The sequence below is a fragment of the Triticum aestivum genome, chromosome 2A (genome assembly GCF_018294505.1).
Source record: "Triticum aestivum cultivar Chinese Spring chromosome 2A, IWGSC CS RefSeq v2.1, whole genome shotgun sequence".
Taxonomy (NCBI): domain Eukaryota; kingdom Viridiplantae; phylum Streptophyta; class Magnoliopsida; order Poales; family Poaceae; genus Triticum; species Triticum aestivum.
The window spans coordinates 383,352,100-383,378,425 of NC_057797.1; the positions used below are offsets into that span (position 1 = coordinate 383,352,100).

General features: G+C 49.9%; 1 protein-coding gene across 2 annotated transcripts; it reads right to left on the reverse strand.

Annotated features, from left to right (window-relative positions):
• Positions 1-11,941: 11,941 nt before the first annotated feature.
• On the reverse strand, positions 11,942-19,932 carry LOC123188740 (transcription factor PCF6). Of its 2 annotated transcripts, none has more exons than XM_044600974.1 (2): positions 18,333-19,932; positions 11,942-12,351 (listed from the first exon to the last, which is right to left on the reverse strand). In XM_044600974.1, the coding sequence occupies exon 1, from the start codon at positions 19,630-19,632 to the stop codon at positions 18,367-18,369; it is 1,266 nt and encodes a 421-aa protein (XP_044456909.1). In that variant the 5' UTR covers positions 19,633-19,932; the 3' UTR covers positions 11,942-12,351; positions 18,333-18,366. The 2 variants fall into 2 exon arrangements, with proteins under 2 accessions (XP_044456909.1, XP_044456908.1); XM_044600973.1 differs by having other exon boundaries at positions 18,337-19,926.
• Positions 19,933-26,326: the final 6,394 nt, after the last annotated feature.

Consider the following 26,326-nt stretch of genomic DNA (forward strand, 5'->3'; position numbering starts at 1 on the left):
TTATCATTGTTGTCCATAAAATAGTCTAGAGCACTGGTTCTGATCTGCTGTAGAGATGTTGGCGCTTGAGACTTCAAGAGGGAAGTAGGGGTGGGTGGTTCTGGGATCATGGACAGCTGGTTGAGGGTGGGTTTTCTGGGTCTCCTCTCCCACCATCAGTATTGGAGCCGCTGTCGGAGCCTGACTTGGTGTTTTTATGCAGCCTGAGTTGCCAGATGTCCCATCACTTCCCTTGTCTGTTTCCATTGAGACAGTGTTGTTGGCTTTTGGGGGATCTTGCACCACTACATCAGTATCAGCTTGGGGAGGTTCCACTTCAATCTGGATCCTATACAGCTTCCCCTGGATCCCAAACACCCTTTTTTGTGGAATTCTTGACACGGCGCAAATAGCTTTGAGTCGATTTTATGAGGTGTCCCTGATCTTTCACTCGCGCAAACAGCTAGAAGAAATAATTTTTGGGAGAAGAAGTGTACGTGCAGAAGAACTAGTAGCTAGACTAGATGGATGGATGGATTGGAGGGATCGGAAAGTAGTAGAAGATGTGTACGTGGTAGTTGTAGTACTTGGATAGATGGAGGATTAAGCTAATGACGATTAGTGGCGGCGACGGTGACAGAGTAATCAACAGAGGAGATTAGAAGTAGATGGAGAAGCAAAAGAGAGATTGGATCGATCCTGGAAGACCAAGAACCGAACAAAACTAATGCCCTGGCAATCTAGGTCACCGGAACACATGCAATCATCGAACCAAGATTATGGAACGCAGGAACACTGATGCGGCGCATCCATTAGATGATTTTCTGAGTATTTTCTTCACGTATGCTAAAAACTAAACCTAGACAAAGTTGCACCCCTTGCTTATATAGGTGGTGCGTAACACCTGGGCTAAGCCCGACCTAGACTAGGACACGATAAGGACTCCTCATCAATTACAAGTTGTAAACTAGGAAATCTGAACAAACTAGGAAAAATAAATAAATAAGACACACGTACGTATACTTGCATGTATGGTTGCTAGGCCAAAACTAAAATGAACTTGATGGTGCAACCTTCAAACTTTCATTTTGCTGGCTACATTGAAGTATGGACAAGGTGTTCTGAATGTGGGCTTCACTTCTTCCTGAGGCACAAGCGTATCATATGGAACAGGCTTCACACCTAAGATCCCCCTTTGTTCTATAGCACACATGATCTTCTTATGACGTAGAGCGGGAACCACATACTTTTGCATCTTGCTTTCATAGCGAGCCTCTCGATTGTCTGATATTTTACTTGACAGTAACAGTGGAATGACAAGAGCACCTGTGTTGTCCATATCATCCTCTCCCCCTTTAAGCGAAACCGTCCTCGGTTTTGAGGTACTCTTCAAAAAATCCTTTTATACAAACACATGATCAATCTTGATAGCATTGTTACCCATAGGTTGCAGCACCCGTTTGATGCCAACATCTCGGAACACATAAGTGTTAGACCTCCCCTCATGTATAGCATTGCGATCATATTGCCACGGACGACCCAATAGCAACTGACACACATCCATTGGCACAACATCGCAAATCACCTCATCATAATATGTGCCAATATTGAACTTTACGCGTACCTTGTGAGTCACCTTCAAACGTCCAGAGTTGTACAACCACTCAATGCAGTGTGACTATGGATGTGGCCATGCCTTCAATCCTAAAGCATCCACCACACGCTTGCTTACGATGTTGGTGTAGCTCCCTCCATCGATAATGTAACACCCCGGATGTAACTTGCCATATTTGTACTCCGACTCTTGCCATTTTCGGCGTTAAGTTATGAGATTCCCTTCGTGGTTGGGTTTTTGTCTTCGTTTTACATTTTCTTTATGTCATGCATTTCATATCATGTCATCATGTGCATCTCATTTGCATACGTATTCGTCTCATGCATCCGAGCATTTTCCCCGTTGTCCGTTTTGCTATCCGACACTGCCACATCCTCCGCCGCCCCCTTTTGTCTCTTTTCGTGAGCGGGTGTTAAACATTCTCGGAATGGGCCGAGATTTGCCAAGCGGCCTTGGTACACCACCGGTAGACCGCCTGTCAAATTTCGTGTCATTTGGAGTCCGTTTGACACTCCAACGGTTAACCAGGGAACCGTAAAGTCCTCATGTGTGTTGCAGCCCAACACCCCTCCAAAACGGCCCAATAACCCTTCCAAACCACTTCCATGTTCTCCGCCGTCAGATCACGATCGCGCAGGCGAAAACCGCACCTCATTTGGACACTCCAAACTCCTTCTGCGTATAAATAATCATTCCCCCGTCCAAATCTGAGAGAGAGCACCCTAACCCTAATCCGCCTCGTTTTCTGTGCCCCAATAGTGCCAGCCGCAGCCTCCCACCGCGCGGACCTGCCAGATCCATCTCCGGCCCACCCAAGCCCATCTGGGCCCGAGCGCGCCACCGCCCGCGTCTATCTCGCCGGAGTTTTCCCCGCCGCTCGTCGCCGTCGTCACCGGCAAGCTCCACCACCGGAGTTTCCTCGGCATCCGCTCCACACCGCCACCGCCCGTCCTCTGTGCTGCCACCTCGCCGCTCCGCCGCGGTCCGCTGCATTGTCCTGCTCCTGCACCCCGCTCGTCGCGCTCGAGTCGGATCGGGAGGAGCCCGATCCCGAGCTCGTCTCCGCCGCCGCGTCGCCGGACTTCGTCCCCACCGCCTTCCCTTGATCCGTGCCGCCCCATGCCCCCGTTCATCTCCGCCGCCCCGAAGCTCGCCGCCGGCCCCCTCGCCTTCGGATCCGGGCCGGAGCCGCCCGATCCGGCCACCCGACGCCCGATCCGGCCGGTCCCCGTCGTCGGCCGCCCTACCTGTGCGCGCAAGCAAAGGGAGGGGGACGACCGCGCCCAGTGCCGTCACGTGGGCCTCGGCCTCCCAGGCCCATGTCCTCCTCGGCCCGCCTGGCCTGCCTCACCTCCTCTTCTCATGGGCAGAGCCCATGGTGAGCGCCCCTACCCTCCGCTCTGTGCGTCTTTTAGATATCCTGTGCTCATGCGATTTTGACCGAGTCTGGGAAACTTCATGTCATATGTGCATATTGTGATGCCTCTAACTTCATGTGTGTTGCTCCATTTTGGGCGTGCAATATATCAAAATGTTCATCATGATGTGCTATTTATTTCATTCTATTGTGACATGCTTGTTTGAGTCCATCTTGATGCCCAAATCGTGGATGCAAGAGTGCTATAAATTGTTAGGTGCTGATTCTTATCAGAGTATGAGGATTTGTCATTTTTGTCACATTTGTTGTGTGCTTCATATGAATATGAGCTCTACATGTTTTTTGGTCTATGTCATGCCATCTTTACAGGGGTGTATGCCATGTATTTGTGTGATCTTTGTGGTTTCTAGCACAAGCATGCAAAGTAGCCTTCGTGATATTGCTGATTTCAGGGACTTAGGATTTTGCTAAGTCCTTGCTTCGCTGTTATTTTTATACCATGTATCCATGATGCTACAGTGAGATCCATGCTTGTTTTGAGTTGCTTCAGTAGGGATGATTTGTACATATGGTTGTGCTCTATCCATCCATGCCCTTGTTTGCAATTATGGAGTGCCCTAGCATGTCTTAATATTGCTCTACTTTTGCTATAAAATGTTCCTGGCAGATTGTTTACATGTTAATCAATTTTGCCATGGTTGTTGTAGTTGATCCATGCATGTTATAAACTTTTTCTTTCCATGGTTAGCTTCATGAACACGTATTCTTGCTGATGCTATGCTTATCTTGTCATGCAATGCCTTGTGGTGAGTGCATCAAGCTCGCAAAGATGCCTTCATAATTCTGTTTATGACATGCTCTGTTTTCTGGGTGCCATAATATCTGCTGTGCCTTTTTGGCTCTTGATCAGTAAGGGATTTTTGATCTATGCATTTAGTAGTCTCATATCATGCCTTTGTTTGCTATGATCTGTTCCTGTAGCATGTAGTTAGCTTGCTCTAAACCTGTCTTCCTGATGTTATTTTCTGGCATGTTAGTATTTTCACTAAGTCTATGAAGCTGATATCTTTTGCACTTTTGCCATGCTTGTTTGAACCTGCTCTTGTGTGATTTAGTTGTAGCTCAGTTTCATCTTTTGTCAAGCATCTTGACTAGATCAATGCCATGTGCTTTGTTGTTATGTTGGAGTGCAGTAGCTTAGTTTCTTGTTGCATTCTAGATGGCATCGTGTTGTTAATCGCAGAATTGTGTCATTCTTGTTTTGCTTGCCATTTGCAAACCGTGCATCCGATTCCGGTGATCTTTATATCGATTTCGACCGAAATCAACTCATCTTTCCAGCGGCACACTTAGTTTGCCAAGTTGATGCTTTGTTCAATCTTTCCCTTCCGGAGCACGCATATGCATTGCATATCACATCTCGCATGTCATGCCATGTTTTGCATCATGTTGCTTGTTCATTGCATCGTGACTGATTGTTGGTCCTTTGCTTGTGTTCTTGATTTAGGTAGAGCCGGGAGACGAGTACGTGACCGACGAACCCGTTGAGTACGCTTACGAGGATCAAACTTTCGTCAACTCTGAGAACTTTGTAGGCAAGATGACCATACCCTCGAAATCACTTCTATCTTTGCTTGCTAGTTGTTCGCTCTATTGCTATGCCGCGATACCTACCACTTGCTATATCATGCCTCCCATACTGCCATGTCAAGCCTCTAACCCACATTTCCTAGCAAACCGTTGTTTGGCTATGTTACCGCTTTGCTCAGCCCCTCTTATAGCGTTGTTAGTTGCAGGTGGAGATGAAGTTTTGTTCCATGTTGGAACATGGATATTGTTGGGATATCATTATTATATCTTGTTTACTTTAATGCACCTATATACTTGGTAAAGGGTGGAAGGCTTGGCGTTATGCCTGGTGTTTTGTTCCACTCTTGTCGCCCTAGTTTCTGTCATACCGGTGTTATGTTCCTTGATTTTGCGTTCCTTACACGGTTAGGTGTTATGGGAACCCCTTGACAATTCGCCTTGAATAAAACTCCTCCAGCAAGGCCCAACCTTGGTTTTACCATTTGCCTACCTACCACCATATACCATGTCCCTTGGGTTCTGCAGACTCAAGGGTCATCTTTATTTTAACCCCCCCCCCCCCGGCCAGTGCTCCTCTGAGTGTTGGTTCGAAACGGCCAATCTGCGGGGCCACCTCGAGGCAACTTGAGGGTTGGTTTTACTCGTAGCTTGACCTATCCGGTGTGCCCTGAGAACGAGATACGTGCGACTCCTATCGGGATTTGTCGGCACATCGGGCGGCTTTGCTGGTCTTGCTTTACCATTGTCGAAATCTCTTGTAACCGGAATTCCGAGAGTGATCGGGTCTTCCCACGAGAAGGAATATCCTTCGTTGATCGTGAGAGCTTGTCATGGGCTAAGTTGGGACACCCCTGTAGGGTTTTGAACTTCCGAAAGCCGTGCCCGTGGTTATGGGCAGATGGGAATTTGTTAATGTCCAGTTGTAGAGAACTTGACACTTAACTTAATTAAAATGAATCAACTGCGTGTGTAGCTGTGATGGTCTCTTTTCGACGGAGTCCAGGAAGAGAACACGGTTTCGTGTTATGCTTGAACGTAAGTAGTTTCAGGATCACTTCTTGATCTTTTTAGCTTCTCGACCGTGCTTTGCTTCTCTTCTCGCTCTCTTTTACGTAAGTTAGCCACCATACATGCTAGTGCTTGCTGCAGCTCCACCTCACTACCTTTCCTACCCATAAGCTTAAATAGTTTTGATCGCGAGGGTGTGAGATTGCGGAGTCCCCGTGACTCACAGATACTTCCAAACAGATGCAGGTGCCGATGATGCCAGTGCAGGGGACGCTACCGAACTCAAGTGGGAGTTCGACGAGGATTCGGGCCGTTACTATGTTTCTTTTTCGGATGATCAGTAGAGGAGCCCAGTTGGGGCAATCGGGGATCTAGCATTTGGGGTTGTCTTTCTTTATTTTGGTTCCATAGTCGGACCTTGATTGTATTCTGGATGATGTATGATATATTTACGTATTGGGTGAAGTGGCGATTGTAAGCCGACTCTTCATCCCTTTCTTATTCAGTACATGGGATGTGTAAAGATTACCCCTCTTACGACATGCCTACCATGCGGTTATGCCTCTAAGTCGTGCTCCGACACGTGGGAGATATAGCCGCATCGTGGGTGTTATAGATAATCAACTTGCAACACTTGTTTTTGATCTTGCATTGTGACTGAAAAAATTTCCACCGCTGTCCTGAACTTGGAATTTGATCCTCTTTAGCTCGCTGCACCATGATGCATGGCATATCATCATAATCTAAAGGATAGCACATGATAGGATTAGATTCACTTTCCCCTTTCTTGGGTTCATCAGACTCTGAGTCAGTTTTGTCTTCGGAAACATATCCATCATTAACAAGGAGCACTCTCTTCTTGTTTGGACAATCAATGCGTTTGTGTCCCCTACCTCCACATGTGTAACAAACAATCTCACTAGTACGCATAGCAGACTGCGCACTTGAATCAGCCCTTGAAGCCACTTTGCTCGCGGCCATAGATTCTTTGCTCATCTCCTTGTGATTGGTAGCAGCTGACCTATAGGATGAAGCTGGATTGACATTATCATCGTGATGCAAATAGGAACGTCGCCCCATGCTGAAATTGGTGCGGCCTTTGGAAACTTGCTTGGCTTTGACCCACTGTTCGGCACGCTCCGCTTGATGAAGAAGCTCTTGCATATCATTATACTGCCTCAAATCAACACGGTCACGTATATCCTCATTCAACCCCTCAAAGAAGCGTGTCATTGTTGCATCATCAGACTCATGCACATTAGTTCTGATCATCAGAACTTGCATCTGTTGCTAATACTCATCCACCGTCATGGCTCCTTGAAGAAAATAAGCTGGCACAAAGCGAGCACGCATTGTACGCTTCATCTCACGCCACGATTCTAGTTGTGCGTCATTGCGGTTGAGTTGATCCCACCAAATTAATGCATAACCTGAAAATTCAAGAGAAGCAAAACGAATCTTCCGCTCCTCAGAGTAACGGTGGTTATCAAAAATTTGCTCCACACGCATCTCCCACTCAAAGTACTCCTCAGGACCGGCCTTGCCTGTGAACGAAGGTATAGTAATTTTTATTCTACCAATACCTCCGTCCTCGTCCTCATCGCGGCGCCGCCTTGGTCCATCATCACGGGGACGAGCATCCTGTCATGGTCGGTGAGGCAAGTCGCCGCGAGCATCAGAACCATCCACGGACTCAGCATCATTATCATCATTGGCAACGTCCGCATCACGGACATGTCGAGGTGCTCGTTGCTGCAGGGCATGTTGTGCCCTCGCTGGCGCAGCCGCGTTGGTTGCCCTTGCCTCTAGACGGCCGAGGGCTGCCTGCATGGCCTGAAACCCGTCGGTCACCGTCTCGTAGAGGGCCTTCATGCGGTTGTCGAAGTGCTGGTATGTAGCCTTGAACATAGCACGGACACCTGGGTCCAGATCGGGGCCATATTGCGGTGGCCCATCATCCTCTCGCACCTCATCCTCGTCACGCTTGCTTGCAGTTGACATCGCGCGCAGTGATAAACTTGGCGCTCTCTGATACCAACTGATACGGCTCAAATAGCTTTGAGTCGATTTTATGAGGTGTCCCTGATCTTTCACTCGCGCAAACAGCTAGAAGAAATAATTTTTGAGAGAAGAAGTGTACGTGCAGAAGAACTAGTAGCTAGACTAGATGGATGGATGGATTGTAGGGATCGGAAAGTAGCAGAAGATGTGTACGTGGTAGTTGTAGTACTTGGATAGATGGAGAATTAAGCTAATGACGATTAGTGGCGGCGACGGCGACGGAGTAATCAACAGAGGAGATTAGAAGTAGATGGAGAAGCAAAAGAGAGATTGGATCGATCCTGGAAGACCAAGAACCGAACAAAACTAATGCCCTGGCAATCTAGGTCGCCGGAACACATGCAATCATCGAACCAAAATTATGGAACGCAGGAACACAGATGCGGCGCATCCATCATATGCTTTTCTGAGTATTTTCTTCACATATGCTAAAACTTAAACCTAGACAAAGTTGCACCCCTTACTTATATAGGTGGTGCATAACACCTGGGCTAAGCCCGACCTAGACTAGGACACGATGAGGACTCCTTATCAATTACAAGTTGTAAACTAGGAAATCTGAACAAACTAGGAAAAATAAATAAAAAGACACACGTACATATACTTGCATGTATGGTTGCTAGGCCAAAACTAAAATGAACTTGGTGGTGCAACCTTCAAACTTTCATTCTGCTGGCTCTGTTGAAGTATTGACAAGGTGTTCTGAATGTGGGCTTCACTTCTTCCCGAGTCACGAGCGTATCATATGGAACAGGCTTCACACCTAAGACCCCTCTCTGTTTTGTAGCACACATGATCTTATTATGACGTAGAGCGGGAACCACATACTTTTGCATCTTCATTTCATAGCGAGCCTCTCGATTGTCTGGTATTTTACTTGACAGTAACGGTGGAACGACAAGAGCACCTGTGTTGTCCATATCAATTCTCCTGTGATCCTTGCATGAGATCTTGACTCTGATGGTTTCATAGAAACTCTGGAAATTATGCTGCCAGTCTACATCCAGCAACACCCCCAAAAGTTGATGTGATTTGGTCTAGGACAGTCCATTCACATCATTTGGGGTTGAGCTTTCTGAGTTTTAGCCAAACCTCTTGCAGTTCTTCTTCAGTAGTGACACCTCCCAGCCAAACTTCCACCTTAACTATTGTGTTCTCTTTGGACAATCCAAAACATGGATACCCAACCACTTGTTCCACATCAATTTCTGAGGGGGGGGGGGGATTTGACCAGGAAGGTCCATTCATCCAACTTGTTGATGCCTCATGGCCAGTTAGTTTTATAAATGCTTGCAAACTCCTTGGCTAGCTCTTTTTTAGTGACTTCTCCTTACTCCACAAAGACAATCCCTACATTTTTGAGCCATCCCTGGTGTTGAGCATTAATATCTGGCATATCTAGGTGGTAGAAACCCAAGCCTTGAGCAGCTCCACCCACATATTTGGCAGATGAGTGAGGCTTTCTTCTAGTGGGGCAGTCTTCCACCTTGTGATTGATCATCTTGCATATAAAGCACCCTTTTGGCTTGGTGCATTTGTCTTTGTGGTGTCCTGGGTCTCCACAATTGAAGCAGGTGACACTGGTGTAAGACATCAGACCTGGATTTGCTTCTTGTTTCTGAACCAGCTCTTGCTTCTTTTTCTGTTGCACCTTCCCTTGGTTTTTGCTCTGCTGAGAACCTCCTCCATGGCTATCACTTGTGTCTGATGATTGCTCCCCAGCCTGCCCTTGCAGCTGCTGCTGGGGGGGCGTACCACTGTTGCTGCATGCCCCCCCCCCAAGGTTGCTGTGGGAATTGGCCAGGGAATTGCCCCGGGAAGGCCCATGGTGGGGCAGGCCCCTGAAAACCAAACCCAAAGACGGCGGCTGTCCTCCACCTGCCCCTGCTCCGGCGTGCATCTTCTCGTGCTGCCAGCTATTTGATCCATCTCCTCTTCCTCCCTTGCTTTTTCCACGGGCGCGGCCTCTTCCACCATCAGCCACGAGTGGATCTGCGGTGGTGGCAGATGGGTTGGGGGAGGGTGGGGCGGCGGCGAGGGGAAGGGGGAAAGAGGTAGCAGAGGGAACCCTAGTCTCAGCCTCCCCTCCCGCACCACTTTTTATAGGAATCCATAGCTGACTATACCTATCTTCTGCCTCGTCAACTTGGCTACCTGTAAAGTCACCTGATGATTTGGTCACCTTTTTCACCAAATTTTTGAGAGCTCGGTTGGCGCTTCTCCCTCTCCGAACGACCCTGAACCCTCCAGAGAGCTCCATGACCAGAAGAGCTTCAGTTTCGTCAGAAGGCACGATCATCTGAGGCCCTGATTTGGAAGTGCCGCACCTCTCATCAGCTCTTGGCTCTCCAGAGGCTGGGCTCGGAAGAATGCCTCCCAGCGCACTCTTCTTCTCCTGATTCTTGTGCTCCTCGCTGCCAGCGCCCACGCAAACACCATTGTTGGTTGAGTAGTTTGGTTCGACGCTATCAGTGCGAGCTCACTCTTTGTTGCATGGACCAGAATACGGGTTACCAGCTTCTGAATCGAACCTGAACCTCTCCTGGGCAGACGCAGGTCCCTCAACAGACATCTGATGTGCTCCATGATCAATCTCTCCTTTGCTTCCCTTTCTGAATCCGACTGCGTTCCTGGCGCACTCATGGTGGGAGTGGTAAGCAGAGAAGGGGAGAAACACACTATCCATACCTCCAGGCCGCTTCTGCTCGCAAACCTTATCCATCGTTGCCATGCCCAACCAAAATTGCTTTCCCCACTCGTGACACTCAGGTCCAAGAGAGTCACTGTTGCAGATCTGGTCAATTTTCAGTCCGTTGCCGGAGTAGGGGAGAGGTACGGCCAAGGGTCGACCTCCTCCGAGTCCGATGGCGGTGCCGATGGTAGCTTCCCTTCTATGCATTCCCACCTTGCGCGCCTCTGTGGATCTGCACTCTTGGCCTCTGCCCTCGCCCAATTGACGAAATCCTTCGGAGGGGCATACGGATGCGGCATCCTCCTCTTTTCCTCTCTGCTGCCCTCGAAGTAGATCCTCCTTGCCAGGTTGAGAAGCTCCTGATCCGTGATGTCGCCGTAGGTCTCGATCCCCCACGACGCCCATACCTTCATCTCCGGATCTGGCTCCGCCTCCGCCTTCTGATGCAGCCGCCTCCACTCCCGAACACATAGGAGGTAGGAGGATGCGTCGTCCCGGATCCGCATGGCTCTCTCCGTCCATCTCCGCTCCCTTGTCGCCCGCAGCGTCGCCGGCGACACCGACCCAATCGGGCGCAGCATCTCCGGGAAGGCCCGGTACACAAAGGGGGGAGGCAGGTACGGCACCGTCGAGCCCGGACGGGGCGGCGAGCAGGTGGATCTGGAGCTGCGCGGCATGGGGGGCGTGGTGCGGGGTGCGGGGATTCGCCGTTGCGAGCAGATCGGCGGCGGGATGTGGTAGGTGGGGTGGTGTCGCGGTTGCAGTCGCGAGAGAGAGCATAGGTTGTAGTACAATAAATATATGCACTAAGCTTTCAATCTTCCTTTTCTTGCTTGTTTACTGTGATAAGATAGAAATAAATTACCTTCAGAACATTTGTTTTGCCCAAAGTATGGACAAGCCTGAAGCTGCAGCCTGCTCAATGGTTAAAAGCTGATGTCTTGACCGTCTCTCCAGCTTCTGCATGCAGTGGAGGGATAGACTTCACATTTTTGGTGTCCTGCTCAATGGTTAAAAGTTGATGTCTTGACCGTCTCTCCAGCTTCTGCACGCAGTGGAGGGATAGACTTCACATTTTTGGTGTTGTCAGCAACGCACACTATATTAGATTTTCTGCAGGCATGCTAGAAGGCAGGTTCAGTTGAAATGCATACCTGCTTTTATCATCAGTCTGCCACAGCAAACAAACAACACCCAAATAAAATATACTGTTCACTCAAGATTCAGACTTTCTTTCCCAGACACTTGACACGTTTTTTTACCCAGTTTGCATAAACATAAAACATCACATTTGCTTAAAAACAAGATAGAAATGCTCCTCAATAGTATCTCAGGCATGAGCAACAACGCAATGCCGTAGAGGAAAATCAAGAGTAAGAATTTGTCTTGTTCAGAACTTGCGTCTGCATTTTCACAAGCTACTCAAATGGTAACCATATTTGAAGCTGAAATTAACATAACAGAAGCCTGCAGCAGTGCAGCAACACAGTGTTGACCAAGTTCAGTTAGTGCACACTTGCTGCAGATACATCACTGAGCAATACAAATAAAACACTGCAAAAAAGGTACATTTTACACCTCTTCAGCGAACCATATTCAGCACAAGGTAGAGAGAGGGTCACACAACATACATAGTTCATCTTATAGATTGGATCAATGAGTTCAGTCACACAGCACACAACGGAGAACAAGAAAAATTGACGGGGGATAACTCATCCCAACAATGTCAAAAGAGCTGCCGATTCAGGGCGGCGTACGTGCATCAGTTGACAAAGTTCTAGAGTGCAAAGCATGGCAAGGGCAATCCAGCAAGCTTTTGCTCAGGAACCCTCACCTCCACAAACAAGATTAATACAACATGGAGTAAAAAGAAAGCAAACGATCATCTGAGTAACGATGATGAGGTTCTTCGATGACCATGGTAGATGTCCAAATGATGGTCTGCTTCTAAGAGCGCAGGGAATCATCCCCCCTTGCCATGAATGGAGCTCACAGGAAAATAGGGAGATGATTGGCCGTCTTCACTTCCTGTCAAACAATTATGATATCAATCAGATAAAGGAGAAAGCTACTTACAAATCTACAGTAGAGATGCTACACAATGTAAGCTCAAAAGAACACAAATTATGTAATGAAAAGGTCAAGACTTGCACCTATCATCATCACAACTGTGGACATACGTTGTGCTATATATTTTCAGATCTTTCACTCAAATAGTTTGCAGTACTAACAGGCATACAAAGGCTGACCTATGATATTTCAGTCTATATGACTTTTACTTTAGCAGAACACTCATTTGGTCAATCTTGGTAGAAGAGCACCAAAACAATTTCAGGAGCATCAATTAAGAAAAAACAATGGCAGCACAGTTAGGCATTTATATTGGTGAGTAAAACATACTCCCTCTGTCCCAAAATGTAATATCATTTTTGACACTATCTATCATAGTGTCAAAACTAGTCTTACATTTTGGGACGGAGGGAGTATCTTCTTTGGATTATTCTACCAGGACAGAAGATAAAACTTCACCTGTCAGGTCCATTTTCAGCATAATGCCAATATATACTTCAAAACATCATTGGACTACCATATTGTCTAATATGTTATGGGAGCCCAGAGGAACGTGGTGAACAACAGCTTTAAAGATCTTGGGGACAACAGATTCTAGTTCCAGCAAGTACACCGCGTTAACCCACCCACTATGCATATCTTATGTACAAATGGGACCTAAGTTGTAGTTAACTAAGCTAAGAAAATGAGCAACCTTTAAGCTGATTACCCCTAGTTTCTTGATAAGCCTAATTTCAAGGCAAGATAAACAAGTCCTTAGGTAAGATCATTTTAAATGCTCAGAATGTTTCCAGGTGGAGGAGAGCTTTTCTAGAAATAAGGAAGGGGAAAACAAATTCAATCAGATCTAAAGGTCTACTCCCTCCGTCCGGGTTTATTAGGCCCCCTCTTATTTTGTGCTAAAGTTTGACCTATAAGTTTAATTAATGAAATGTAAACTATATGTCACAAAAATTATACGATGGGAAAGCTCTTTCAAATACAAATCCAATGGTGTACTTTTTGTAACATATACTTTATATTTTGTTAGTCATATAGATGGTCAAAGTCTGGCTCAAAATACAAGGGGGGCCAATAAACCCGGACGGAGGTAGTAGCTTCCATTAGAATTTTATACAGCATCAATAAAGGCGAACATTAAATATCAGGGCTCTGCTATAAAATGACTAACTCGACCTTTTGTGATAGCATGATTAATTTGCAGTGGCATTTATCACATTTGCATGTATATCACAGCAGTACATCACGCATATGTGAAACATGGTACTTGATGCAGAACTGGAGGAAAAAAGCAAGTTACGAGAAACTTCTATAACAACGAAATAATCTTGACAGTTTACAATGATATCCTCTACTATATCGCATTATGAATCTGATAGCAGATTCTAACAATGCCAAGCTGCAACTATGAAGGTAAAGGAACATTGAGAACAATTTTCAGTAAACTCAGTCTCCCACTGGTCTAAGTATGTCATTTGTCAAAACATAACTAAACAAATCTAGATGCAACTGTAAGTTCCAAATGATATGTACAAGTACAACCATGCCACCCAGCCAGCGGAAATGCTTATCTCCACCAACTTGTATCTCCACCCCATATTATCTCCTTTCCCACTACCAAAAGTTTAAGAATTAAAAAATCATGGTTCTTTGAAATGCTATAAGACGTACAAGAAAAATGTGCTAAATTGTTATGATTCATGTCCTACACATAATAACAAATTGTGCATGTTTGAATGGCATATTATTCACACCAATTTGATTGTGTTCTACAGAACACATACGGCCATATTCTTAGCACCAAACTTTGTAAGTGTACATCTTATAGCATTGTAAACATCCGTGTCAATATTGAACACAACTTACTATAGCGCCCGGCCCAGATCGCATCTTGCACCTCCGTGTCGCACCCCAGGGCGACACCGGGGGCGGAAGCCTCGCGCTGCTAGAAGTCCTCCCCTCCCTGATTCCCTTCGCCGCCGGCCCTCGCCGTGGTGGCGGCGGACCCAGCTACCGAAGGTGGCTGGGATTGCTGGTGCGTTGGAGGCCTTCGCAGGAGCTGCTGGGGCGGCGGTGGTGGTAGTCTACGCGCGGCGGCCAGGACGGCGCCCTTGCGTCGGGGTGGCGGCGGAGATCCCCTGTGGCGACGATCTGGCGGCAGAGGCGACTGGATTTGGGGTATCCTTCGAATCCCTAGGTCATGGTCTCATCGCTGCCCTTCGGTTGCCGCCAGGGGATCGAGGCGCTGGTTGCCGTGGCTCTTCTGGCCATGGGCTGGCGTGATCCGGAGCGGCGAGCGACGCGTCCGCGCAAGCGGCCGCGGCTTCCTTCTCCTCCGCTGTTCTGACCGGCGGCGTGGGGCCCTGCTGGTTTTGCTTGGATAAAGGAGGTGGTCCTATGGGTCTTCTAGCACCAAGATGGTGTTCTGCTTGATGCCGGCCCTCACTGATCTAGCCTATTGATGAGTTCCGGAAGGCTCCACCGGAGATCTTCATTGGGTGTCTAGCGCTTGTAGATTGCTGGATCGGATAGGATTCGATCGTGTGCGCCTCTATTTCAGCCCGTGTGGCTTCAGGAGGGCGTGACGCAAAGCTTCGTTGACTGTTGACATTATGGGACATGTCGGTATTTTGATTTTCATGGTGAAGATAGTGGCGGAGAACGTCATGGTGGCAGAGGTCTGAGGCCTAGTAATGGCGGATCGAGCCTTCGAGGCAATGAGGACTTGTTTGGTGGTTCGTGACTCATAGAAGCGGCATCGGCAAGTACAGAGTCTTAGCTTTCAGGGTGGGCAAATTTTAACATGGTCCCTCTTACCTTCTTTTTTTACATGTGAGGTAAGAAGGTAAGAGTCAATCAAGCCATTCATTGATGAGATCAACGGCTAAGATCTATTTTATACTCTTACCTCTCATGTGAAAAGAGGGGGTAAGAGGGGCCATGTTAAAACTGCTCTTCAGGGTGAAAACCCAAGGTCTGGCCTTAATTGGTAGTGCCTGGCAGTGGCCTTGTTGAAGACATTGTTTTGAGAGCGCGGATTTTCTTCAGGGTGAAAACCAAAGATCTATGATCGGGCGACAACGGCGCTTGTGCACCATTTCCTTCTTGGAGGCGTCGCTTTTGGAGAATTTGGACTTCGGGTGTTGTCTTGGCGGTGGTTCGTGTTGTGGTTACAAGAAATTGATCACTCTAGAGGGATCTTTCTTTCTTCTTCTTCTTTTTGTTTTTGGGTTGTGTGCCTCCGTAATGTCGTCAGGACATTGCGTTGGGTGTAATTGGTATCTCCGCGATATTAATATATGCCCCTTTTCAAGAAAAGGAAAGAGGGTATAGGAAGGAGATACAAGTGGGTGGAGAAAATTCACTTTACCCAGCCTGGTGTTACTTTCAACGACTGTAGAGGCACTTCTTGTTCTCAAATGAGAACATGCACTGCCCCGCTAGCCATGCAAAAGATTACTATGAACATGTTGGTTGCTGTTCAGTATGTTATTTATGTACAAATCTGAGGTAAAATGCAAAAGGCTAACAGGCACTACCATGCTAGCCATGCAAAAGATTGCTATGGACATATTTGTTACCGTTCACTATGCTATTTATGTACATATATGAGCTAAAATGCAAAAGGCTATTGATGGCAAATGAATGGAGTAAACAACTAAGTTATGCTAGCTCACTTAAGAGGTTTTCAAAAGTGCTTAGGACCTAATCACTCATATCTCTGGATTTATTTATCATACTAAAGAGTTTTAGCACAAGTATGATACATTTCACAAAGCAATAGGCTGAAGAGTTATGATGGCTTATTCAACAGATAAAAGGACTGATTACATACATAATACTATGTAAACAAGGCACTGCAAAAATGAGGTAAGACTCCATGAATCATGTGACACAAATATAAACGGTGTGAATGATGTTCTATTATGTCAAAATGTGGTTTTGTCATAATTAGTGTAATTTTAAGTACTCCAGGATTAGCACTTGGAGATTCACAGTGAACCTTTCGAAGAGTAATCATGTTTTGACCGCATGTTCATATCAATAATTGACTTTTTGTAGTTAGTACTGTCTTGAAAAGCTAGAGTTTGAGAAGATTATGCTGTATGGTTTCTCCTTCGACAAGATAAATTTCTTATTGACTGGTCTATGTATACCACACACTGAGATAATTTTGAGCGAATACCTAAAAGTTAGACCTAGCAACAAGACCAAGAAACTACTCCCGCTGTTCACAAACATATGATGTTTTGGATATTTTAATATAGACTATATACGGACTCATGAGTGAACAAACACACTAAAACGTGTCTATATACATCCGATTCAGAAAAAAATTAGAATATCTTACATTTGTAAACAGACGGAGTATCTCTTATTTACCACAGATCAGGAAATGCATAATGTAGTTTGCCTCCTTCTATGGTTCTTTTCAATGCAGAAACTCTAACCATCCACCACTAGCAGTCTAGCACAATGGCTTAACAACACATAGACTGGTCTACCATTATGGTCCGTCTCTAACATTGCAATACTCAACCAACAGAAGGCTATGAACACTGAATGAAACTCTTATACAAAAATAACTCCCAAAAAAAATACCTTACTTGGATACTAAGAACATCTACAATCGGAACCCCCCCCCCCTAAACGCCCGGGCGGACAACCCGGACACCGCCCGGGCCAAATTTAGGCACTCAACCGGACCCCTCAAACGCAGCCCAAACGTCTGGCACCCCTCATATCCAGCCCACATGTGGGACGGAATACAGGGAGGTCCTGACGTGGCGGCCACGTAGGATCCGGCCCACTCTGGCCCACCCCCACCCAACTAAAACTCCAACTGGACCAAACCCTAGGCACTAGACACTTCCACTCTCCTCACAGTCCCTCGTCCGCTTCACTTCCCCGTCCTCTTCCCTTCCCTCGCCGGAATTTGGCTGGATCCGGCAGCGGCTCCTCATTTGCCGACGACCCCGTGGATTGGGACGCCCACGGAGTCGTACGAGGAGCTCACAATCCGTGTGGCCCCCGATCTATGAACTATGCTATGTTGATTTGGGGGTTCTGATATGAGGGGGGCAGCTGCGGACGCGGACAAATGAGGGATGATTGGGTCTCCAAGTTCTTGACAAAAAGAAATATAGTTATACTCTTCAAGTTAAGTTTCGAAGCATTTCAGTTAAGAGTAAATGAGAAGTTGAATGAAATATTGCAGTTTCACTTTAAGATGTACAAACCCAGTTTTAAGGAAAATATCAGTCATGATATGCACATGAATTCACTTTAGTTACGGTTGAATACTCAGCTCTGCTGAAGACATTTCAATGTCTTCTGAATAAGAAGAAAAAAACATCTACAAAGAAATTCTGGACTGTGCCTCTACTTACACCTAAACAATTAATAAACCTAGTAAAAGCCCTTCAGGAAATGCTTTTAGAATACATGACAAATCTTTATCTAGATATTTTATCCATTCTGTATTTCCTGTTAGTGCATTTGTTCATATAGCTGACCCCCTTCATGCAATACTAGAACAACGTAGCCTGGGCTTACTACAATTTAAGGCATTAAAAATACAATGCCGGGTAACCAGAAACCGTGCGATTGGCCTGTCCCCTGTGACATAATGGTTGGGGGGGAACAGAACACCAAAACAGATCCCTCTCCGGTGAGTAGTGAATTGACACCTGTTGGAAAGTTCAGCCTAATGCTCCCCCCCCCCCCCCCCCCTAAAGCTTTGACACTCGTCAATTGCACAAGAACAGGCCGAGTGTTTTACGGGATTTAGGGGCGCAAGGCCACCTCGAGAACCACCAAAAGGGTGAGATTATCATAACAAATTAGCCAATGGGCAAGCATCCCACCCTTAAACAAAGGCCTAAAAACACAAGCAGCAAAAAGCGAAGGAAGCGTATGCATTTGGAAGAGTTCATCACCTACCAGCATCCAAAAGAAGCGCACAGCCATTGATCAGTTCTTGCCCTTCTCCTTCATGTCGGAGTGCCGGAACCCCTCCCAGAGCTGCAATGCGGCCGCCGCGCCGAAGTGGCTCTCCGCTGTGGTGGGGGAGGCCACCGCGACGGCTGGGCTGAACAAGAAGGGTATGTGCGGAGCATCCAGTGGAGTAGACAGCCTCTGGAGCTGCTGCTGGTGGTGGTGGTGGCCGGAGAGGTGCGGCTGCGAATTGGACTGAAGGGTCCCCCTAGTGTTGTTGACACCCACAAGACCCGAGCACATGGAGAAGTTGAGACTGTAGTCTACTGCCGGAGCCGACGCTGGCGCCGCATGGACGGGCATGTAGTGGTCTTGCGAGAAGGAGAAGTGCGGCATGTCCGTCTGCGAATCGCCGCCGCCGGCTGATAAGCTGAAGTGCTGCGCCGGGGCCATGGCGACGGGCACAATGTTGCCCAGGTGCGGGGCCGGGGAGGCGAAGGTGTGCAGCATCCCGTGCCCGGATTTCCTTGGCTGGGAGAAGCCGAGGTAGTCCGCGGTGGCAGACGCGGTCATCTGCTGCCACGAGTTGTGCTGCTTGTGCTGAGCAACAGCTGGGGTGGCGGCCGCCAATCCAGTGAGCAGCTCGGTGAAGGAAGCCGCCTGCGCCGAGGGGGCGCGGCGGCGCACGGCGGCGGTGACCGAGTCGTCCTTGTCCTTCACAGAGGCGCTACGGTCGCGCGCGCGCTCCCTGGCCTTGACGCGGCTGTCGGAGCGAGAGAGCGAGAGGACGGAGCCCTTGCTGGTCTCGGACGTGCTGCTGCAGCCCGATCTGGTGAGCTGCTGCTGCTGGAGCTGCGAGCCGTCGGCCTCCGCGTGAAGAGCAGAAGACTGTTTGTTGGCTGAGGCTGAGGCCGGGTGGTTGGGGAAGGCGGCGGCGTCGAGCTCGGGGAGCTTGTCGATTGCGGCGGCGGCGGCCTTGATGAGCCACTCGACGGCCTTGCTGGGCTGGTCGTAGCCAAGGCGATCCTGCAGGTCGTAGAACTGGATGGCGGTGGCGACGGAGAGGCGGACGCGGCGGTCGCGGATGCCCTTGGCCGTGTAGACCTTGCTGTGGCGGTCCTTGCCGCCAGAGCCGCGCGAGACGCGGTAGATCCGCGAGGAGGGGTGCTGCTGGTGCGGCGGCCACGGCACGAGCGCCAGCCGCTTGGCATCCCCGTGGTCCTGCTCCTGGTCGTGGTCCTGGTCCTCGGGGCGGCCCCGCTTGCCGAGCTCCACGGCTGCGGCGGCGACGCTGAGCTCCATCCGGATGTGAATTGGTCCGCCGGCAAGCCGCCGCCAGTGTCTCTCATGCCCTACCCAGAGCGCATTGGTGGCGAAATTAAGCCAGGCAGGCCGCCGCGGGGAGGCGGGGAGTGGGAGGCGAGCGCGTGGGATGGGGGGCACAGATCTGCGCGCGATCCCGTGTGCGCCCTGGGGCGATGGGAGTGGAGTGGAGGGAGCACGGCGCGGCGAGGGAGGGAGGGAGAGAGGGGAGGTGGAGTGTGAGTAGGACGAGAGGAGACGATGGAGGGAGGGAGGGAGGGAAAGGTCTCCCGATTTTATGAGAGAGGAGGAGGGAGGTGTGCGGAACGAGGCGGTAGGGGCGTACCATTCTATCGGCCACACCAGTAGCGAGTAGCCCATCACTCTCTCGCGCCGCGCCGCAGCGTCATCGGCTAGGCTAGTCGGCCGCCGCCGTAGTACCAGCAACAGCCTAGCAAGCAGCAGCGGGAGCGCGTCGCATCGTATCGGTACATACTACTCCTACGTACTCCCTCCGTCGGTCAATCCATGTCCGATGGCAACTGGCTCGCTCGCTGTCAGACGTTCATCACGGCGACGACGGGAGCCCTCCAACCGGTCCAAGGTCTCTCTCTCTCCGTTCCGTGCCGGCATCAGTGGAACAAACAAACGTTAGCCGTATCCTGGAAATGCCCATGACGTCTCTGTCGCGACCTCCTCCTTTGAAGATTTTTTTTTAGAGTACGCCTTTACCTTATCTTTATAGAAGAAAAGAAAAAATTGTATAAGACTTCGCGGTTGGACGAAGAAGCCTACCACAAAAACGCTTACTCCTAAAAAAAAACACAAAAGCCTACTCTCTCACGAAAGGATCTAACCCCTCAACTCCTAGGCCCGCCTTCTTCCAAAGCTTGATCTCGTCATGTATGAGATGAACAAGGTTGGTCTCCGAGCGGACTTGATCATTGCGGTTGAACACCCGAGCATTCCTCTGCTTCCATAAGTGCCACGCGGTCAGGATGACAAGCGAATCAAAACCTCTCTTGAGCTTTCCATGGAAGAACTTCCGCGCCTTGTCCCACCACACCATGAAAGTATCCTCGGAGCTTGGAATTTGGACGTTGATTTGAAGCAGCCAGAAACAGCCATTCCAAACTTGTCTCGCGTAGACGCATCCAGCGAGGATATGGTCTGTTGTGTCCTCCTCTTGGTAGCATGTGTAACATGCAGAAGCCGTATCTTGGAGACCATGCCTCGCACGTCGGTCCGAAGTCCATAACCGATACTGAGAGGCAAGCCATGCAAAGATTTTGCATTTGAGGGGCGCCCAACTTCTCCATATGCATTGGGCAGCGGCAAACCGAGTCATGCCCTGGCAAAGCATACTATAAGTGGATTTAGTGCTATAGGAACCCGAGGCACTCCAGGGCCAGTAGAAAGCATCATCGTCCGAAGCATTCCTTTGGATCGTCGCCAAGGCATGCTGCAAGTGTATGAGCTGCAGGTGGGCCGTGAAGTATAGCTCGCCCGTGATATCATTGACCCAGGAGTCCTCGAAAAGCGCATCCCGGACTGTTCTTTTTCTCTTCGTGAGCTTGTCCACCATGCCGGTGATCAAAGGGGCGATATCTTTTGCCGCAAACCCGTGAATCCATCTGTCCGTCCAAAAGAAGATCTTGCTGCCCTCTCCAACCTCGATGTGGACCAGACTGTCGAACACCGCTTTGGCTTCTTTGTCCACCATGAGATGTAGCCCTTGCCAAGGCCTTGAGGAATTTGTCCTCCTGAGCCACTCCCAGCGAACGCGCATGGCCAGGCCTTAAGTCCTCAGGTTCTTGACTCCCAGCCCACCGTACGGCTTAGGCCTACAGATGGTATGCCACGCAACCAAGCATTGTCCGCCATTGATCTCCTCTTTCCCAGCCCAGAAAAAAGCACGCATCCACTTGTCCACTTCTTCGAGGACCCATTGGGGCGCTTTCATGACTAGCAAATGATGTATGGGGCGGGCTGCTATGACGCTGTTAACGAGCACTAGTCTCCCGGGTCTCTGAATCATGCCACGTTGCCAAGTTGGAAGGAAGCTTTTGACCTGATCAAGCATTGGCTGCCAATGCACTTTGGAGAGCTTGTGGATGCTAAGTTGCAACCCTAAGTATTTGCAAGGGAACTGCCCCATATGACAGTTTAACAGCTGCTGCACTCTGTCCTGATCCCCTTGCTGTCCCCGGATCAAAATTGTCGATGTTTTGCGATAGTTCACTCGAAGGTCAGAAGCGTGTCCAAAGAGGTATAAGACTTCTTTAATGCAAGTGAGATCCGGCTCCGTGGGGCGCACGAAAAGCGCGACGTCATCAACGAAAAGAGAGAGCCTCTGGCTTGCCAACACACCGTTGAAGGAGGACAAAACCCCCACTGCAGCAGCCTTGCAAACTAAGGCCGAGAGGACGCCCATCGCCATGACAAAGAGGAGCGGTGAGCTGGGGTCTCCTTGGCGCAGCCCACGAGCGTGATCAAACCTGACACCTTGATTCCCGTTGACAATGACTCTTGAAGACGCAGACTGCAGCAAGATCGCAACCCACTTTCTGAAGTTTTCTCCAAATCCCTTAGCTCTCAAAACTTCAAACATGAACGTCCAAGAGATGGTGTCAAATGCCCGTGATATGTCAAGCTTCAGAAAGACGGTTGATGTTTTGCGGGCATGCATTTTTCTCGCCATTTGCTTCACTAGGAGGAAATTATCGTGTAAGCTTCTCCCACGGATGAAGGCGGACTGGTTCATGCTGACTAGTTCCGGAAGCATTTTCCTCATTCTGATGGCCATCATTTTGGAGAAGAGTTTGCCAAAGCTATGAGGCAAGCTGATCGGGCGATAATCACCCACTTCCTCCGCGTCACTTCTCTTAGGAATGAGTACCATCAGAGCTATGTTTAATTTCGCGAAGCCCCGACCATCTCCCACATACAGTTTCAGGAAGCCGGCCATGATATCGCCCTTGATGATGGGCCAGGCTTTTTGGTAAAAAGCACCGGTGAATCCATCCGGCCCAGGAGCCCGATCCGGTGGTATCTCCTTAATCATCTTCCACACCTCATCTTCGGTGAAGATTTCCTCGAGCTCCTGCAGATCAGTAGTGTGCAAACCGAGGGCATCCAAGTCAAGTGTGAATTCGCGCGCCTGATCTCTCCCCAAAAGCTCCATAAAGGAAGAAGTGAAAGCATCCGCTATACGGTCTTGATCGGTGTGTATCTCGTCTCCAACCTTGATTCGCGGAATGAAGTTTTTGGTTCTCCGGCCGTTTGCAAAAGCTTGGAATAACTTTGTGTTGGCATCACCTTCCTTAACCCACCTCATTCTAGAACACTGACGTTTAATGGTCCGCTCAAGGGAAGCCATACCCAACAACGTCAGCTTGAGAGTACGACGCAGCCAGAGCTCCTGGTCGGTGAGAATGCGGTCTTCCCGGGCCCTGTCGAATCTGCAGATTACATAAGTTTCCACTGCCATGAGTAACTTGATGTTTCCAGTCGTTCTCTGTCCCCAAGACTGCAGGGACTCTGCAGCATTTCTGAAGAGCGCGTCGATACGCTTGAAAGGATCCACAATCGTATCGCTACAGACCCATGCCTCTCTTATCGCATCCTCGCACCCTTCGAGCTTAAGCCAGTAATTCTCAAAGCGGAATCTCTTTTTAGGACAGAAAAGAGCTCCCGTGTTCAGGTGGAATGGAGCATGATCAGATACGCCCGAGGATAACGCTTCCAAGAGACAGTACGGATACTCCAAGTCCCAATCCACGGAAACCAGCACCCTATCAATCTTGGTTAGGGTAGGGACATCTCTCTCGTTCGACCAAGTGAATCTCCTCCCATGCATGTATACTTCTTTGAGCTCATTGTTGTCTATAAAGCTGCGGAACTTGTTTATCATGCTCCTGTTCAGGTTCGAGTTATTCTTCTCCGAGGCACGCAGAATCATGTTAAAATCGCCATGAATCATCCACGGTCCAGGCCTGAGCGCTCGCGCTGCATGAAGCTCCTCCAGAAACGCAGTTTTCCTAGTGTTTCCTTGCGGTCCATAGACCGCGGAAATCCACCAGGATGCCCCATGTCTCGTAAGAACACGCCCCGAGATGAAATCAGTGTTTGCGTGGAACTGATCAATGTCAATGCAAGTCGAATCCCAAGCGATGAGAACTCCACCTCTTGTAACTTCCGCGGACAGAAAAGCAAAGCCATCAAAGGCCGGCCCGAGGCATTGCAACACAGTGTAACGGTCAATGACTTCCATCTTAGTTTCTTGCAGACAAATTACATTCACTTTCACGGTGGCAACGAACGCCCTAATTTCATCTCTCTCCGCTGGGTTGTTTAATCCTCTCACGTTCCAACATAGGATCGATGGGCTAAAATCCATGGAAGAATTCGCAACCACTCCCTCTGGACATTGCTCAACGGTAATGTACTCCCAAGGCCGTCGAGCTTACCCCTCCAAGATCTCCACCAATTGGCATGGTCTTCCCAAAGAGTGAGGCAATGACTCGGATGTGCTACTCTCTGAGCAGCGAGTCGAACGGTCCTTTTAGATCCTCCACCATTTGCTCATCCACCTGCAGATCATGCGGCGCCCAGCCGAGCGCACGAAGCAGCACATTCTCAGCTGGGGTGGCTTTGACGAGGCTGCTCCCCCAGCCTTTTTCGTGGCTCTCATAGTGCGCCTCGGCGTGAACGGCTATGCGTCTGGTCGAAGCGTGGAGGCTTGCACCTCCTTAAGCAGGGGCGGGGCAAGCTTCTTGACGATGTTGACGCAGAACGCTTTGAGCTTGGAGTAAGCGATTGCTTCGGGAGGCGTCATTCCCTCCATGGCAGCGGCCTCATCCGGGGGGGGTCAGGACCCAGCACGGCACCATCCCCTCCTAGCATGCTTGCGCTCATCACAATTAAGTCTGTGCAAGGCATGCACGTAGGCTCTTTGCACGTAGACTCCTCCATGTGAACAGGAGTTGCATGGCTCCTCTCGTCGATGATTGGCGTGGAATCTTCTCTCTGATCCTCGTGTCCCACGTTGGTCTCGCAATCATTAGTAGTCACAGGCTGGCTCTCAGAATTGATTGGCGTGGACTCCTCTCTCTGAACCTCGTGCTCCGCGCTGGTCTCGCAATCATTGGCGTTCTCTGGCTGGCTGGGTTGGTCAGGTGCCAGATCCGAGGCAATCATGGCGTGGTCCGGAATCGCGGCCTCCCCACCAATCTGGTTTCCCCCATCAACAGGCACGTGGGCCGACACGACTAGACTCGTGGCCCCGGGAGACAGCGACGCAGTGTTGGGACCCGGCCCGCTTGGCGGGACCCCATCGACCACGTGCTCCCTAGAAGCTTCGTGGTAGCGCGTGGGGGAGGCGCGGGGGAGGGGTGGCCCCTCCGATCTCCTCAAGTTAGTTGGGCTGCGTGGCTAGGCCCCCACGATCTGCCCCCCCCCCCCGCAGAATCCCAGAACGCGTTCCACCAGGCGTCCCAATCATTGTTGGCACGGGAGTAACCACCTCTTGATCTAAAATTCCCTCTATTGATCCTTCCATTGGTCCAGCTGGCATCGTCAAGCGGTCAAAAGCGGGGTGCCGGACTGCGATTCTCTCCTTTATAGGTTGTAGCTGACCAGCTGATGCAATCCATGATCTGGGCTCCATGGGCGGCAGTGCCCAGGCCGCGGTCGCCGGCGAAGCAGCCGGGGACTCCCCCACACCACCGCGACTCCGAGAGGAACCGGCGGTGACACCACCGCGCTGATCCCTGGCGCTGAACTGCCAGTGGGGACGGAAGGCCGCGCCTCCCCCGCCACCAGCGCTGCCGCCACCATCGGGACTGGGGAGGCCACTCTGACCGCTGTCGGAGGACACCGGCACCGTCCACGGCGGCTCCATGAACTCTCCAAAGTCCCTGATCTCCTCAATGTGAATCAACACCTTGTATTGTAGCATGGTGGTCTCGAACAATGGCGCCACCAAGCCTGGCTTAGGCACCGCCAACCAACGGAGCGTCGAAATGCTATCGTAGTTCGCCGTCCAAGCAGTGAGCCTGAAAGCGGAAAGATCTCTCCTTGAACTCGTGTCTGGCACGATAGTGTCCACCAGGCATGCCGAACCCAGCAGGTCCTCGGCGGTATCTCTCTCCCAAGCATGGGGCGGGATGCCTTCCAACACTAGCGACACTCTCTGGCTGAGGATGGAGTGGACGGCCTGCGCTTGCCTTGTCCACTGCCTTAAGAACAGCTTAACCCCACGGTGCTCTAGCGGCGGCCTCGAGCTCACTCTGTTCCTGATCTCAGCGGAGGCGAAGACGACAAGGAAATCCTTAGGCCAATAGCGATGAACTGAGACCCACTGTGACTGAATGTCGAGCTTTTCCTCCAGGGCTTGAAGCACGAACTCCGGCTCGACGTCGTGGCGTGCTCCGGCCACATACGCCACCATGGCGAATCTCAACCTCTGCTCCAGATCTGCCATCGTCCGGCCTCGCCTGACCACACAGAGCTCCCCCATGGCAGGCTCCTCCTTCGGATCCACCCGCTGGGAACCCGACGACGCGAGGCGTGGACACCCCAGCGCGCGGTCCCTGCCGGGCGGCGAAAGGCGAGGCCACATTGGCGCGCAGTCCCTGTCGGAGCGGGGTGGCAGAGGAGGGGGGGGGGTCTGGGATCTGACGAGCGAGGCCCT

Excerpts from the sequence above, each read along its gene's own strand:
- LOC123188740 (XM_044600974.1), bottom strand. The coding sequence starts at position 19,632 with ATGGAGCTCAGCGTCGCCGCCGCAGCCGTGGAGCTCGGCAAGCGGGGC.